Here is a 15799-nt window from a genome sequence, read left to right as displayed (position 1 = left end):
GCATTGAAAGATGCGGTTCTCAGTCTTTAAGCAGCCCCACCAAAATCAAATGATTTCAGAACTTCTAAACTTTTTATTAAACAAAATCTCTCTTTGGGTATGTTGCTTTCTGTTTACTGCAACATCCTTTGGGGGAGGTTGGTTACCTAGGAAGGTTCCAGGTCTATAGTGACGATTTTAACTCTCACTGGAGAAATTTAGTCATATTTTCCAGTAAACTGCATTAGTTCCTTTCTTTCTCTCCTGATACTCAACAGTTACAAGAATCTCTCACCTATCTTGGATATGATTCCCTCGTAGGTTATTGAAATTTATGCTATAGCTATTGGGATGGGAGAAGAGGAACAAATAAAACAGAAGAAGTTTGTCCAAAGGTTCATATATTTTCCCAACTTCCTGGATATTACATGTTGTTTAATATTTACTAATTCCCCCTGTATTTCATTCCCACTTCTTCAAAAAAGAAAAAAAAAAAAAGAGAAAAAAAGCCTGTATGGAAACTTTTGATATCCAACAATTTGGTGAACTCTTTCTGTATTTATCAGCTATCTCCTTCTACAGCTAATCATTCTAAGAATCCAGTGACTACTTAGAGCAGATGTTTAGAACACCTTCCCTGCACTAATATTATATAATCACGTTAATTTCATTTTAATCATGTTTCCTGATTTTATCAAGGCATATTTACCTGTAACTAGATTCAGAAACTGTTTAACAGAGTCAGAGGCATAGTGAGGTATTTACATCAATATCCATGTCCTGCTGAGGTATAGACTGTTTGTTATTCATTTTACTAAATTAGAACAAATACTTCAGCTCCTAATGCCTAGCACTCAGAGGGACTTTCCTGTCATGGAGGACTACCAAATACCAAGAAATTTATGGGTGAGACCTATATAGAACTTTGGAATATAGACAGAGGGTTGGATAGAATTTGGTAGAAATGAAGATTGCAGGGGGATGGTGCAAGGTCTTGAGACAGCTAGATGATTTTCCCACACAGCTTTGAACCCTTTGTGTCTATAAAGTAGTTTTGCTGTAGTAGACCGAAAGTCTCCTTCAAGATTGAATGTTTTGTGTGAATTTTCACTTAATTTTTTTTTCCTTATTGAAAAACTTAGAGTTAAGAGGCCAAGAGAAATATATTGTATATTTATATTCTTCAATTTTAAAAGAAGTCCAAAGTGAAAATGGAATAATGTGAGTGGAATAGTTTGAAATCATAAAAATGTTCACAGATTCTTATGTGCAGGAAATACTTATAACACAATGAAGCAGGATGATCTTATTGAAAGCAGTAAATTTTGTTTTATTTGAATGACTGAACATAACTTTATTGGTTTTTCTTCTTTTTAAAAAATATCTAACAGAGAAGAAAATCACGATATTCAGACCTTGACTTTGAGGTAAGTGTCTAAGGATTATTTTTTTAATTTTAATTACTTGAATTCAAAGTTGGTGTATAATTACTTAAACATATTACCCTGTGCATCTGTGTAGGAGTTCTACTTTTTTTTTAATTAAATGAGATGTCAAACATTTTTAATTAAAATCCCTACTGTATAACTAGTTGTAGAAAAAAAATTTAAGTTCTAACTGCTTTAAATGTATGCTAAGACTGAGATTTTCCAGACAAGTAAAGAATCCATTTCATAAACACTAAGATAAGCAGACAATTTATGTTGAGAGTTGAACTTGGTCAATTTTTTTACCTCCCTCAGTTTGTTGGGAGGTAGAATTTCGGTTTCTTGACTTTTCATATTTAAAACAATTGTGTTTGTTTTACTTCAGTGAGGACGTGAAGAGAGCCGTGTGAGGGGCTTTGGCTGGGTAGCTAGGCTTCCTCAGGACTGATTTGCCTTGAGTCAGTGGTACCATAGGCTCCCTGTGGTACCTTCCAGACTCTTTTTTCCAATAGCAAGTGTTGGTTCAATGTACTCCTGTGTTTGGTAAATGCTTTTTCACAGATATAAACAAGACGAAGATGTTCATTTTCCAGTTTATATTGCTGCTGTAATACTGATGCTAGAAATTACTGAAATCATACCGTTTGAGCAGCTTGTGCTATGCACAAAATTAATGATGCTGGAGCATCACATAAAATGCACTTATGCATCTTGATAATTGGATATGATTCATAGCCTGCTGACATAATTGGATATAATACATTATCAATTTCTCCAGCATATTTGTACTGTTGTGATACTTACATAGAACTCAACACTCTTAGCTGATAGTCCTAAAATTACAGAAGCCTCCCAGAACATGGAAACTCGTAATTCCATCATTTCATTTATGTAGATGAGTGTTGTAGCTCAGTAATGCACATCAGGTATCAAAAGGGAGACAATTGTTTTATTTACTGCAATGGTGAGCAAGTCCTGATTTTACCTTGAATAAAGTCTAAGGAAAATTGGTCTTTTCTAGGCATATTTCAGGAGTATTTGTACAAGATACAAAGTAATGGTAATGAATCTGACCTCAGTGATTACATGGCACATTTTAGTACTGATGTGGCTCAATTGTAGTAACCTGGCACAGAACCAATATTTCATTATAGTCTAAATTGTTAAGGTAAAAGTATCAAGACTATAAATTCAAAGAGAAATAAGCAAAAGTCTTCACTTTTAGATTCTTTAGTGCCTTTTAAGGGACAGATATTTTAGGGTTTTTTCTAGTAATTCTTCAGGTAGCCAAAAGAGAGGATCATAGTGCGTGTGTGTGTGTGTGTGTGTGTGTGTGTGTGTGTGTGGTGTGTGTGTGTGTGTGTGTGTATTCTTGAAAACAATCAGTTGTTGTGTTAGTACAAAGGGAAGGAGGTGGGAATTAATCCACTAGGCATCAGTGATAAAATATAGTAAAAATCTAAGATCTAAAATTAAGCCTCAGTGCAACCAACTGAAGTTATGTAATTGCCAGCACTGAAAAGGGATCTAATCATACGGTGTCCTTTGGAGCATTAGAAAAATTGTTATTTTTCTTTTGTATTTGTATTTTTCTCTATGGCAACTGGTAGCAGACTCCCTAAGCGGATCCTTCTTCCTGTGCTTAGGATCCCAACATACAGCCAGGATATTATTGAAACATCTGCTGGTAAAGAAAGGAAGTGGCAACACTGCAACCCTGGATATTTTCTTGTCCTCTTTAATCGCTTTAGTTATTGCGTGATTTCTATAGGTGTCAAATCTTGCCAGAAAAAGTCTTTGAGGTATTACTTCTTTTTTGAGCAACCATTTAGTAGTGTTCCCCTTCGTCTATGTGCAACTACGCTTATGTAGCAGATGTCTCATAGATTGTGTTCAGAAAAGTTATGGCCACATTGAGACGTTTAACACAATCTATCTGCCCTTTATGGATGGTCCTTGAAGAAAAGTTCAAGTTGTCCCCTCCCTATTTTAATTCAGGCTGGATAAATTAAGTATGTTTATGTCAGTCTTTCTGCTAACCCTCACCCAACCCCAGGAAGATTTACCACACAATGGCCAACTCAGGCATTTTGTCAGTGACAGAGAAACTTTGCCTCCTGGACTCCTGAAAGCATCTTCCCTTCACACACTCCCCAGAAACTACACATGAAAACAATATTCTCTTAACTCACATATCCATAAAACCCTGTGGGTAAGTGTCATACATGGGAAGAGCCCTTTCATGGAGCTGATCTCCAAGACAATATTGAGCAAAGAAAGCAAAAGGTTGACTGGTCATAAAATGGTGGAACATGGATTCTTACTTTCTGGAAAATACACAGAAAATACTGTAGTGATGACCATATGTTCTGTGACCAAACCTATTACTGAATTTGTATTCCCAACTCCAAGCAGAGACTCGGTATATCGTAAGCATCCAATAAGGCTTTGTTGAGTGAGTGATGAAAAATTGAATTTTTAATCTGGCTTGCTTTAGTAAAAAATGATCAAGCACTGTATCTGAGCTGGGGCAGAGAGCAGTGTAAAAAATGGGCCACTATGGAAGTAACACCTCAAAGATAGCTACATGGGACTTCAAAGCTACCCACATCAAATATAACTCAAGGAGCTAGAAATGGCAGGTAGAAATTCCCAGAGGAGGAAAAGGCATAGAGATTGGCTGAGTGTGGCATGTGCAAGAAACAAGAAGCAAGTCAAAATTCACCATAACATGGGGTCTGTGGAAGAAAAGCACAGACAGAGGGGAAATTTAGAAACCATATAGTGAAGGGCTTGCAACCATGGAAACAATTACCTGATTTGTTACTAAAAGCTGCTAAGTCTTTTCTGTTGTGTTTTGTTTTGTTTATTTTTAGTGAGGAATATTTTTAGGACTAATCTGGGCTACAGAAAGATAAACATGGCAGTAATAGGAAGGAGAGATTATAGTATGGTGAATGAGGAAGTTGAAATATAAATTAGGAAGTGACTGGTCGAAGAAAGAAGAAATGAAGGTCCACTTCCTAGAGGTGGTAGGAAAGGAAATGGATAAAGGGACGCTGCAGAGTCAAGATCAGATCCTTAACTGAGCATAGGGTCAAAAGGCAGGGGAGCAGAAGAAAGATAGCTCTATGGGTCTGAGCCTGGGTTCCTACTAGTACCACAAACAGATCCAGGGAAGCCAAGGTGACATCTAGCTAGGATGAGTTGCATTTTAATACTTTAGGAATTAAGGTGACTAATATGATGTTAAATCAAAAATATTTGGCAGGTGGTTTAAAGTGTCTGTCTTGGATTGAGGATGAAGCTCAAGGAATTCTTAGGAACACTATTACAAACCTCCATTCTGAAACCGTAATAGACATTGTTATTCTTTCCATGTTAAAAATACATGGAGAGAGGTATCTATTTTGTATCTTCTCCTGCAAAACCATGGGGATAAACCTGGTCACATTCTTCCATGGGAACCATGCAGCCTTTTAAACATGCCTTAGCATGTTCCTTTGACGTTTCTAGTGAGTCCTCCGCTCCCAGTAAACCCATGCTTCTCGCTCTGGGCAATGGTGGTGGGCAGCAGGCACAAGACAGCACCGATCCAGGGTGATCACGAAGTATCTTTGTGGGGACTTAATTTTATTGGAAGATTTGGGAGAACATAGTCAAGTAAGACAAAATATTATTTTATACTGATTTTATATCACTGTGAACACAGCTAAGCTATGACATAGAAGATAAAATTTAAATTAATTTCTAAATATCAATAGAGAGCATACGATTTCTTAGAAATGTCCTTTTCATAAAAGCCCCCTTCCTGCTTTGTCCCCGACCCCCAGCAGTGGGTACATTTTGTTAGGCAATCTGCACATTTTGGGAGGAAAAATTTGAGCACTGCAAACTTGGCTATATCCATCTCTTGTAGCCTCCTAAATTTAAACTGTTGCAAAATTATTTATTTGTAGCCAAGTATACTCTTGAGTGACAGTGACTGTATATATATATATATATATATATATATATATATATATATATATGCACACACACACCTTATTCAGTCTTTCTAGACCTTTTGTCTGGTTTCTTTTAAGCCCCGAGTACATATTTATTCAACTAGAAACATGTTTGAAATGTAAATAGACACTGTAATGTCAGACATTTCAAATGGCTACAGGTTCTGTCTTATGGATACATTGGGACTCTGGCCAAAGAAAAGTACATAAATCATCCCCTTCCCACAATGTGGCTTTGATTTGATAGTCAACCTTAATTCCTGCAGTGTCTCTTGCTTCCTTGACATGGGTTTTCCCATCACTGCAGACTAGTATTCAACAGCCCACTCTGGATTGAAGCCTGTAAAGCAGTGAGATGAGTAGAGATAAACCTAGTTTTATATGAGTAAATATAGACATTGGCAGTATAGCTGTATAAACGCCTAACACTGAAAAGGTAATTCGGGCCAAGTGGTTTCTAATTCCTAACAGCACATGATTTCCCAGCCCCATAATCTAAAGTTTATAGTCGGGAGATTCTCCAATTTTTTCTAGCAATTTCTTTCCATTTCTAAAAGTTTATATATAGTAAAGCCTATCTTATCTGTAATTCAGGCTTAAAGAGATTCCAACTCTATGATTCAAGACTCTGAATTTGGAAGAGAAAACCTTCAGTTTGTTTCAAACCACCTGCAGGCCCTTTATAAGACACTTGTATGGGAAATAAGGGAGCACAAGAGGACCAGAACAGAGAGGGAGGCTTTTTGTCTGGGGCCAATAAAATGAGTCTTCCCTCCAGTGGGGGGACCTCTTGAATAGAACGAGAGGGGGCAAGATTTATGATGGCCTTCCAAGGCCTATGTATCTATGACATCTCATTCATTTAATTTATTCCACACCCATCTGTCGAGCACCTTCAGAAGGTCAAACACCGTGCTAGGTGTCAGGGATGCAAAGTCACGGCCCACGAGGTGTTCAGAGACAAAATAAGGAGACCAGCCTTCAAACCAGAATTGCAGTACTTTGGGACCATTGCAGGGTGATCAATAGCCACAGAGCTATTAAAGGATGCTCCCTGGACATGCGGGGTCCGTCTGAGACAGCAAGCAGCATGCAGAGAGAATTCCCTTGGATTCAGAACGGATTCCAACCCCCCACCACCTGTGTGAGCTGGGAGCTTTGCCCGCCTCTCAAGCTAAGTCTCCTAAATCAGTCAAGTGAGATAAGGACCACCACCTCCCAGGGTTATTGTGAGGAGTGGGGAAGCTAATAATGGCTCCTCTGGCTCTTACCTGTGTACTCCAGTGATATGACTTATAGCCCTTTTTAAGTCTTCAGAACAATCTTCCGAGGTTATTCTGACTACTGAAACTGTAGCTAAAGGGAGGTTGGGTGTGGGGCCTCTTACCACACAACTTGAAAGCCATGGAAGTAAGATCGTAATCCAAATTTGTCCAGACCTAGAGCTGTTAGATTTGATATGTCCCAAGTAGTTAATCAAGGAGATTGTCTGGGATGTAATAGGAGCTCAAGACATGAAGTTTATTCACATCCTAATTTTTCTCAAATATCTGAAATTTCATGAAAGTGTTTCACAGTGTATCACTTTTTCTCTAATTCCAACAATTAGAAGGCTGCCAAGACTGCCTCCCTTGAATTACAAAGATATAAAATAAAAGATAAGAGTCCTGTGAAAAAAGCTATTCGGAGACACTACTTTTGTGCAGTTAGGTGGCTGGTCTTCTTGGGATAGCGCTTCAATACAGCTTTGAAAAAGGCTGGACGATAATAATCTGAGTGCAGGGGAGCATTGCCAAGCATTTATCTTTACTGCAAAAGATGCCTGTAATATTTGAAAGGCGTTATAACTGAAGGAACCTGAATTTTATATGTATTGCCAATTAGAATATATTTGATTGCTCCAATAGAAAATCCACATGAGTTACAGTTTTGTCACAGAAGTCAATTTCTTTGAGACACAGGATGTTTAGGTCACAAAAGAAAGGAAAAGGTAAACAGATAAACACTAAGGTCTGTAAAAATCCTAAAAGAGCCATCAAAATGAACCAGTAAGATTTATAAGCATGAAAACTTCTAATTAGGTAAGCAAGATCATCAAAGGCATGACTGCTTCAAATAAATAATTATTTAGGCAAGTAAATAAAGCAAGGGAAACCCTTATTACTTGTGACAACTAAAACTGCAGCTTAAGTTTTTATCCCAGAACACTACTGGGATAGAAACCATCCAATATTCACTGTGATGCTGGCTTTCTTGTCAATGGAACCTTCCCCACTAAGAAAAGCAGAAAGATGGACTTGAGTTTATGAACAAGAAGGAATCATGCATGGAAGGTCAAACTGGGCCCATGACAGATACGTGAGCTGCCCCTTGGCAACCCTAATGTGACACTCCTCTCAGAAGCAGCAGGCCATCATTGCTATGGTGATTTCTGGCTGTGCTAAGATGGCAGTTTCAAATTAGAATGATTATTTGGCATGAGGATGTTTCTAGATAGGAAGGGCCCTGAATTTTAGCATCTAAATTTTTCATTTGTCTTTATATTCATTTCAGGGTCCTTGAGCTTTATGGTTCAGAGTAGCTTTCATGAACTTACGGAGAACATTGCAAACGGCTCTTTGGTTATATCATAGTGGTATCCACCATATATATTTCTGAGAATGTCTTAACAATCCATCTCCTCAAAATAAAATCCACTCGGTTCAGAATCAGGCACTGCCCATTCAATCAGGATATGATTTAAAAACTCCTATCAGCTAATGTATCCTCATTTCCACGGGATATATTTGACACTTTATTTGCTTCCTTAAACATGCTTTTACCCATCAGAGATATTTGGTTACGAGAGAGAGAGTGACTTTGACTGACAGACAAAAGAGAACTTTGTTGGAAGGTAAAGACCTTGATGGACAGTTCCCCAGTGCAAAGTCGGGACCCTCTGATGAAATAAAAGATAAGTGGAAGATGGCACAGCAAACCCACCGCAGGACCACGTTAGAGCAGGCGTATCAACCGTCTTAGAAAATAAGTCCATCTCTTTGGAAAGGAACGATCTCCTTGAGGAAAGGGGATTTGGGCATAAGACTACAAGTTGTACTAGGAATTCTCTGCATTTTATAAAATGGAAGCAAGAGAACAAACACGATGCAGGAATAACTGATTTGAGAATTTGAAACTTAAAAATGACTATGTAAATATTGGGGAACGGACCTCACTTGGATTTCTCTTAGCAAATTTCCCTGTCACTTACTGCTATAACAGCACTGCTTGTTTTCCTTACCACAGTCTAATTTAACTTTCATTTGAGTTATTATGTGATTAACACCTAGGTCCTCCATTACACCTCAAACTATAAAAGGGCAGGGACTCTGCCAGATTTTGCACACCATTGTTACTCCCCCGTTTAGCTCAATATGAGATGTCATGAATATGTATTAACTGACAGAATGAAATATCGTTAGAGAAATGTCAGTACTATGACATCACTCCGACTGCACCCTAGCACAAAGTAACTGTGTGGTTAGACTCGTTATCATGAAAATCACTATTTGTAAGTTAGAGCCAGAGTCAATATTCTGATGACTATAGTTTTGTTTTAGTTTTTTTTTAAAAGCATTCCTCCCCCCCTCCCCGCCCCAAGTTCCCTGAAAGTCATCAGACCCGCCCATCCCCACCCCACCGTCAGAGTCTGGCTCCTGCAAAAAAAAAAAAAAAAAGCATTCCTTGTAACACAAATCCGTATTTTAGTCAGTGTCTTAGGACCTGGTGCTGCTGGAAATATTTGCCTCCCTAAGGATAGAATGTACTGCATTGTTTGCCAGCTACTTGGTCCTTAATATCCCTCCATCGCGTTGCTTACGCAAATCCCCCTCTCATCAGTCTTCATCAGCTATCACTAGTCAAGTTACGTTTGTCTGGTGTTTCTCTGCAAACCCTGTAAATCTGTTTCTTGTACTCTCCAGAAAATTGCAGGGAAGTTCATCACTCTGTAGCCGGGTGCTGTGTTTCATGCTCCTGTCACCAGTGATGGTGCCATGTTCCCATCTTCCCCACCTGATTCATCAACAGCGAACTCCAAGAGCTCAGAAGAGCCAAGGTGGAAATAATCCAGTAGAGCAAGACTTAAAATGGCAGAATTCTCTCTTATGAAAGTAGGCTAGTGAAAATGGAAGAATTAGCTAAACAAAGTATTGCCTAAACACAGATTCATTAAATATAGGAAATTAAAGTTGGCCTAAGAGAGAAGAAGCCTTTTTAAGATATGTTAAAAATGCCATTTGCATTTTTCTTTTGCCATTTTTGTTCTCAAGGAGATAAAGTGTTCTACGCAAATGTCTTTTGAGAAGAAAATTGGGCATTATAGATCTTCCTCCAAAGATATATTTCTTTTTTCAAAACAAATCCTTACTTTTGAAAATATTTGATAATTAAAACAATAGACCAAATGTTCAAATCCTAGCTTAGGCATGAATATAGTATACCCATGCAATCCACAAGAGCAAATGGTGAATTATGAATCGCATGCTTAAAAAAACTATAAAATCTTACACAAACACGAAGGCATAATCTTGGAGAACCACCAAAATTTTGAAATTTTTAACTTTTAAAAATCACAGTAGAGGAAGGTATTTTCTCCTTTACACTTGTAAATACAGGGTATTTATTATCTAACTCTTCTTTGTTAGCACTCTTTTAAATGCTCTGTAACAGAAAAAGATTCAGCTCATGGTATTATACTTACCCCAGGTCATTTTTGATTTCTGACTCGATTTGTTGAGTTATGATGAAGTTGGAAGAAGTATATCACCAGGGATGAAGGATATCAATATATTTGTATCTGTGGTTGTAGAAGCTCATCAACCACAATTCATGCTCTGAATTCTAAGTGTTAAGATTATTTTGTAAACAAATATGTGAAACCTATGGGTCAGATTTTCCTTCTGCGAAGCTCAATCACTATTCACAGGGAAAGTGTAAGATTTCAGATCTCACATTATATTTCAGACACTTTAGTGCTTTGAGTCAGCCTTAAATGGCAGGGCCTGGGAGTTTGCTTCCCCTTTAGTACAGCCAGCTAAGATTTTAGTGTTTATAGAAATAAAACATAAAAATGTAATATCTCCCATGACAAAAACTGAGAGACTGTGGTGCTTTATAAGTCAAAATGTTTAAACTTTTTTTTATATTGTAACAATTTTTGTAAAACAGCTTTAACTTTGAATGATGAAAACCTTACAGAGGAATGACTGCTGTATTTTTAATGCACCCACAGGAGAAAACTATTTTTTGGTAATCTTGTAAGTGGAAGAAATAGCCAATTCTTCATGCTCCAGAAGTGCGGACCATAAGACAAGGATTTGGTGCAAACCATTTACATTTTTGGCATCTTCTGGGACCTTCTAGCTCCTGGAAAACTTGATTTCCCTTATTAGCATAGCAAAATACTAAATCTCTTCTTTTAACGCATAAATCAGATTAGAAACGAGAGCCATCTTACTCTCTTTTGCAGAAGGTCATGCATACAAGGAAGAGGCATATGGAACTGTTTCAGGAACTCAATCAGAAATTTCAAACTTTGGACAGATTTCGGGATATACCAAATACAAGCAGTCTGGTGAGTATGCTTTACTTCATCGGTGCCTGATGCCACGATAAAGATGCATCATGTCAGCTGTCCCCCCTGCCTTCGGGAAGCTCCCAGATGTCTTGGGAACACAAGAGTGGCAAACTGAAAAATAAGTAATAATCCCCTGAAGGTGCTTTGAGATGTACTAAGAGGCCAATTAGGAATGACAGAGTCTTTAAGTGTTTTATTCATATTTCAAATGTCCTCAATTATAAGGTCTAATTGCAATTAGTTATATATCAAAAATGTGCTGGATTCACTTGGACCTTTTATCATCAGAGTTAAAAGTCAGCTAATTCAAATTTCCAAGTACTTGACTAAATATTTTCATTAGAATGCCTGGCATTTTAAGGTCATTAAATGTAATATATATAACCTATATAATATAGATAGATAATATATATTATAAATGTATAATATATAAATAACACATATATCTGTCTCTCTCTTTATATATATATATGGAGAGAGAGAGAGAGTTGCTACCTAAAACTAGAGTGGTGGGTTTTGTCTACCAGAGTAGGGAAAAGAGTTTCAGGATACACATCAGCGCTGGGGGCTTTGATTGTTGATTGCAGCGATTCTCTTCACTCATTCCCACTACTATAATGCTAGCATAGGATGTAATCAAATAAAATGATGTTTTGCAGCTACTATGTGCATGGCATAATCAAAGCTCCTGAGAAGGCTGTATCATTATTCGTGAGAGCACTGGTGCAGGCATCCAGAAATCAGTATGATGCTTCGACAAGATATTTCAGTTTTATGATGGTGCAAAAGCAATATGCATGCAGTAGAAGTCGTACTTTGAATTTTGATCTTTTCCCAGGCTAGTGAGATGTGGTCCAGTACTCTCTCGTGATGCTGGGCAGGGGCAGAGATCCACAACTCCCACTCAGACCCGAGATCACGAGGGTGAACAACTGATACACTGACAACCGTTCTGTACCCAGACAACCATTCTGTTTTTCACTTTCAGTGCAGTATTCCATAAATTACGTGAGATATTCAACACTTTATTATAAAGCAGGCTTTGTGTTAGATGATTTTGTCCAACTATAGGCTGATGTAAGTGCCTGAGCACCTTTAAGGTCGGCTGGGCTAAGCTATGATGGTCAGTAGGTTAGGTGTATTGAATGCATTTCGACTTATGATATTTTCAACTTATGATGGGTTTAGTGAGACATAACCCCGTCGTAAGTTGAGGAAGATCTGTAGAAGAAAGCTCAAGCAAGAGCTATCTGCTTGAGTTTTCTAGCAGATAGTTAGCTTCTGCTAAGAACTCGAGAGCTCAAGAACGATCTTGAGCAAATTACAAAGTTCAATTTCTGGACCTCAATTTTCTCCTTCTAATTTGGGCATAGAAAAACAGTCATTAATAATACGCTTCCTTCGATCCTCGCACTTTCCAAAGCGGGTGGGACGCTGAGATGCTACAAGCTGAGACTCAGCTCTGAGGGCTGGAGCTGGGACAGCCGTCTGACCCCACGCTTCTCCTCTCCAAGCGTGGCACTCCTTCTTTGCCTCACACTTTTTCAGGCCCTGGCTGGACCTACTCCTCCCAACCTCTGGCGTTCTGAAATACATGTCACTCTAAGGTATTTTGGGTCACTTTCTAACGCTAGTGATTCTTTCATATGTGTATGGGTCTTAATCCTGGCTTCCTGATTAGTATCATCAGCTTATCAACAGCAAGAATTTATGTGTCTTTGTGTTTTTCTTGTATTCTTCTCAGTACTGAGTATGATGCTGGTCACGCATGGTAAGTGACCAGTAAATGGCCGCTCTTGATTTCTTGCATGTCTAATAGTTTAATCTGCATTTGTTAAATGAAGGTTATCAGAAGTATATACACTTTAACTCTTCATTGGTCTCTAAAGAGCTTGTGTATATCAGTCTATTTTCCTCCATACAGCAGGAATCATGTGTTATGTGGAATCATCAACACAGCGCTAGGCGTAGAGAAAACACACGTAGTGAGTGGTTCTTTCTCCGTCTACCGCCCCTGCCCCAAATATTAACCCGTCAATTTTTAGTTAGCAGGAAAATGAAAATTGCACCATTGAGATTAGACCTAAACTTATTAGCTGCTCATTTTGAAATGTTGAAAGCTAACATTGAAATAAACTGAAGAAACTTCATTTTGTTTTTTTTTTTAAGAGAAGGTTATGTTTACCAATCCAAAAGCCTTATGCAACAGATACAGCTGGCTGACTGCTATAATATGACTATAATTTCCCCTTGTATGGTCTGGGTATTAAATCATTAATGGCACAAATATCTGTATCTCAGTTTCCTGACAACCAAAATAGTCTACTAATTACAGCACAGCTCTGCAGCAGCCTGCCTTTTCTAGAAAGGATTTATAAATATTTATCATTTGGGAGGTTAGGAGTGGGGAGGATAGTTGTCATTGCTGCTTCACTATTGTCCTAAATACATGAGAACAGAGAAAAAAATCCTTATTCAGTTCTGATTAATAAGGAACGTGCGAGTGAGTTCACTATCCTTAATTCAGTCATATAATTCATAGTGGCACATTGCTAATGGAACAGTGCATAATTGGGTGGAGAAAGACATGTTCGAGACACAAACCTCAATAAAATCTGTTTCATCTTTTTTTCCGGCTCCTAACTCACAGCACCTGCCTGGCACCTGCAAATGATGGTAATTATGTAGAATGTGGGGAATCAAAGGGAAACCAAAAGACCATTAAGTCCGTCTCCCTGCTCCAGCCCGGACAGCACCTGAATCCCTACAAGGGGTAGGCATTGTTAACAGCCTTTCCCTGTGAGTGTCTCCATCAGGATCCCACCCGCGCAAGCAGCAGCTCCAAATTCTCCCTCTTTCAGAATGTAAAATATACACATTCTCTTTCCCTTTGTCCCCGCGATCCGTAGACTGGAGGGAAAGAAGGAAGAGAGGGAGGGAAGAAAAGGTGAAGGGAAGGAGGGAAAGAGGAAAGGATGGAGGCAGGAGGGACTTACAAGTCTGCCAGACCCTCAAACCCGGCTGGGAACGGAGGGAAACACGCAGGCAGCCCAGGCCATGTTTCCGGTGGCTCTGAATTCTCATATTCCATTAATCTTCTCTATTTATACAGCCTAAGACCATTTCGCATTTTTGGAAGCCTGACGCATGTTGGCTTATACTGAGTTTATAATTTATCAGGCCTTTATCACACATGCTTCAGTTTACGTACATTGCCTCTGCTCTGTACTTGAGCTCAAAAAGCAAACCAACCAACGTAAAACAGTTACATCAGATCAGGAACTTGTACCAACTCTGACTGAATTTTATATCAGGATTTAGGCCTCCACTGAAAGCTTTCCTGGCCTGGGTGGCTCTCCCTGTGGAATTCAGTGATCCCCACGGGCTGTTCCAAGGTTGATCGTTCTTTGGACCGTTGAACAGTTTATACTTTCCACGCGAGAATCCATCCACCCCAAGCACAGAGGACGATGGGTGGCCCCATGGGCACCACCCCCTGACTTCCAGCCCCCTCACTCCCTGGGGGTCCTGTTCCCACCCTGATTGCTGGGGGTGGCGGTTCTTCTCCACTCAAGGGTGTCCACACACTTGGGAACAGTGGTGAGAACCACAGCTCAGCAGGGAGTACTATGGGATGCCAGAGGAGATGAACCACATTAACTAATTTATTACCCACTAATAGAAGCTCTCGGAAATTCGATCGGTCCCGTACCGGCAATCATACTCTTTGAAATTAGAATCTAGACATCCTGACAGTGTTTAAAATGGGCCTTTTTAGTTCCTGTATCCATGGTGCTTGATCTTTAAAATATAAAAGGAAAATCACACTTGTTCCAAACATAATGAAACCTTTATTTTTAAAGCCAGTGAACTAACACTTTACATATCTTGAATCCTTTTAGGATTGAACTAATTCAACTCTCTGTCAAACCTAGGATTCCCAGAAAGCTCCTTGAGACAGGCCTCCTCCAAGATGGATAAATCCACCCCATGGCTTTGCATTGATGACTGATGGCTCAGGTTCCTGTAGTGCCCTCTAAGGTCCAACCATTCTTCATTGCCTACAAAATAAATTCCAAATTGGGAAGTAGCCTGGCAGGCGAAGCCCCTTATGATCTGGCTTTCAGTTCACGTTTGCCTGCTTTTTTCTGATATTCTTTTTCACTCCAGCTAAAATGAATTGGCACTGTTCTGAGATGTCCTATCTCCACGCTCTCTGGATTTGTACTTCTTGGTACACGTGCCTTTCCAGCCACCGACCTCCAGCCACACATATGCCTTCATGACAAAGCCCATTCTTCTATGCCAGCCTTAATGTCACTTTTCTCAGAAAGTTCTCTGTGCTCCACAAAGGGAAGCTGTATTTCCACCCTCTGAACTCCCTCAGCACTTTTTCCGGATCGTAGATGTGGATATAACTGTATATTTTATACCTTCATTTAACTATAGACACCTTTATGATATGTATGATTACTATCTAGTGAGCATTTATTAAAATCAGGCATCATGCTAAGCCCCTCTGTGTTTTTTATCTTTGCAGCTCCACAAAGTAGGTAATGAGCTGCACCTTTGGCCAACTCCTTTGGCCCAAAAGACAAAGCATATCTCTCTTTTGCAAATAGTAAAGTTGAGATTCAGAGAAATTGTTCAAGGTCACATTCATATGGAATGGAGTAACTGGAATTTGGTACTGTGTGCATTGGGCTTTAAATCTATGCTCCCTGGTGGACCATGTGCTTTTCACCAAGTGATTTATCACCTGACTCTCC

The 15799-nt window shown here is 39.0% G+C and overlaps 1 protein-coding gene across 1 annotated transcript in view; it reads left to right on the top strand.

Moving 5' to 3' along the window:
* Positions 1-15799, top strand: part of ADGRB3 (adhesion G protein-coupled receptor B3) — a 791667-nt gene that overhangs the window by 773735 nt on the left and 2133 nt on the right. The window contains exons 28-29 of the mRNA XM_060167396.1: positions 1371-1406; positions 10923-11027. Coding sequence (XP_060023379.1) covers positions 1371-1406; positions 10923-11027 — 141 coding nt within the window. The remainder of the gene's footprint in view (positions 1-1370; positions 1407-10922; positions 11028-15799) is intronic.

The sequence above is a fragment of the Lagenorhynchus albirostris genome, chromosome 12, assembly GCF_949774975.1.
Source record: "Lagenorhynchus albirostris chromosome 12, mLagAlb1.1, whole genome shotgun sequence".
Lineage (NCBI taxonomy): Eukaryota > Metazoa > Chordata > Mammalia > Artiodactyla > Delphinidae > Lagenorhynchus > Lagenorhynchus albirostris.
This window is presented reverse-complemented; position numbering and strand designations above follow the sequence as displayed.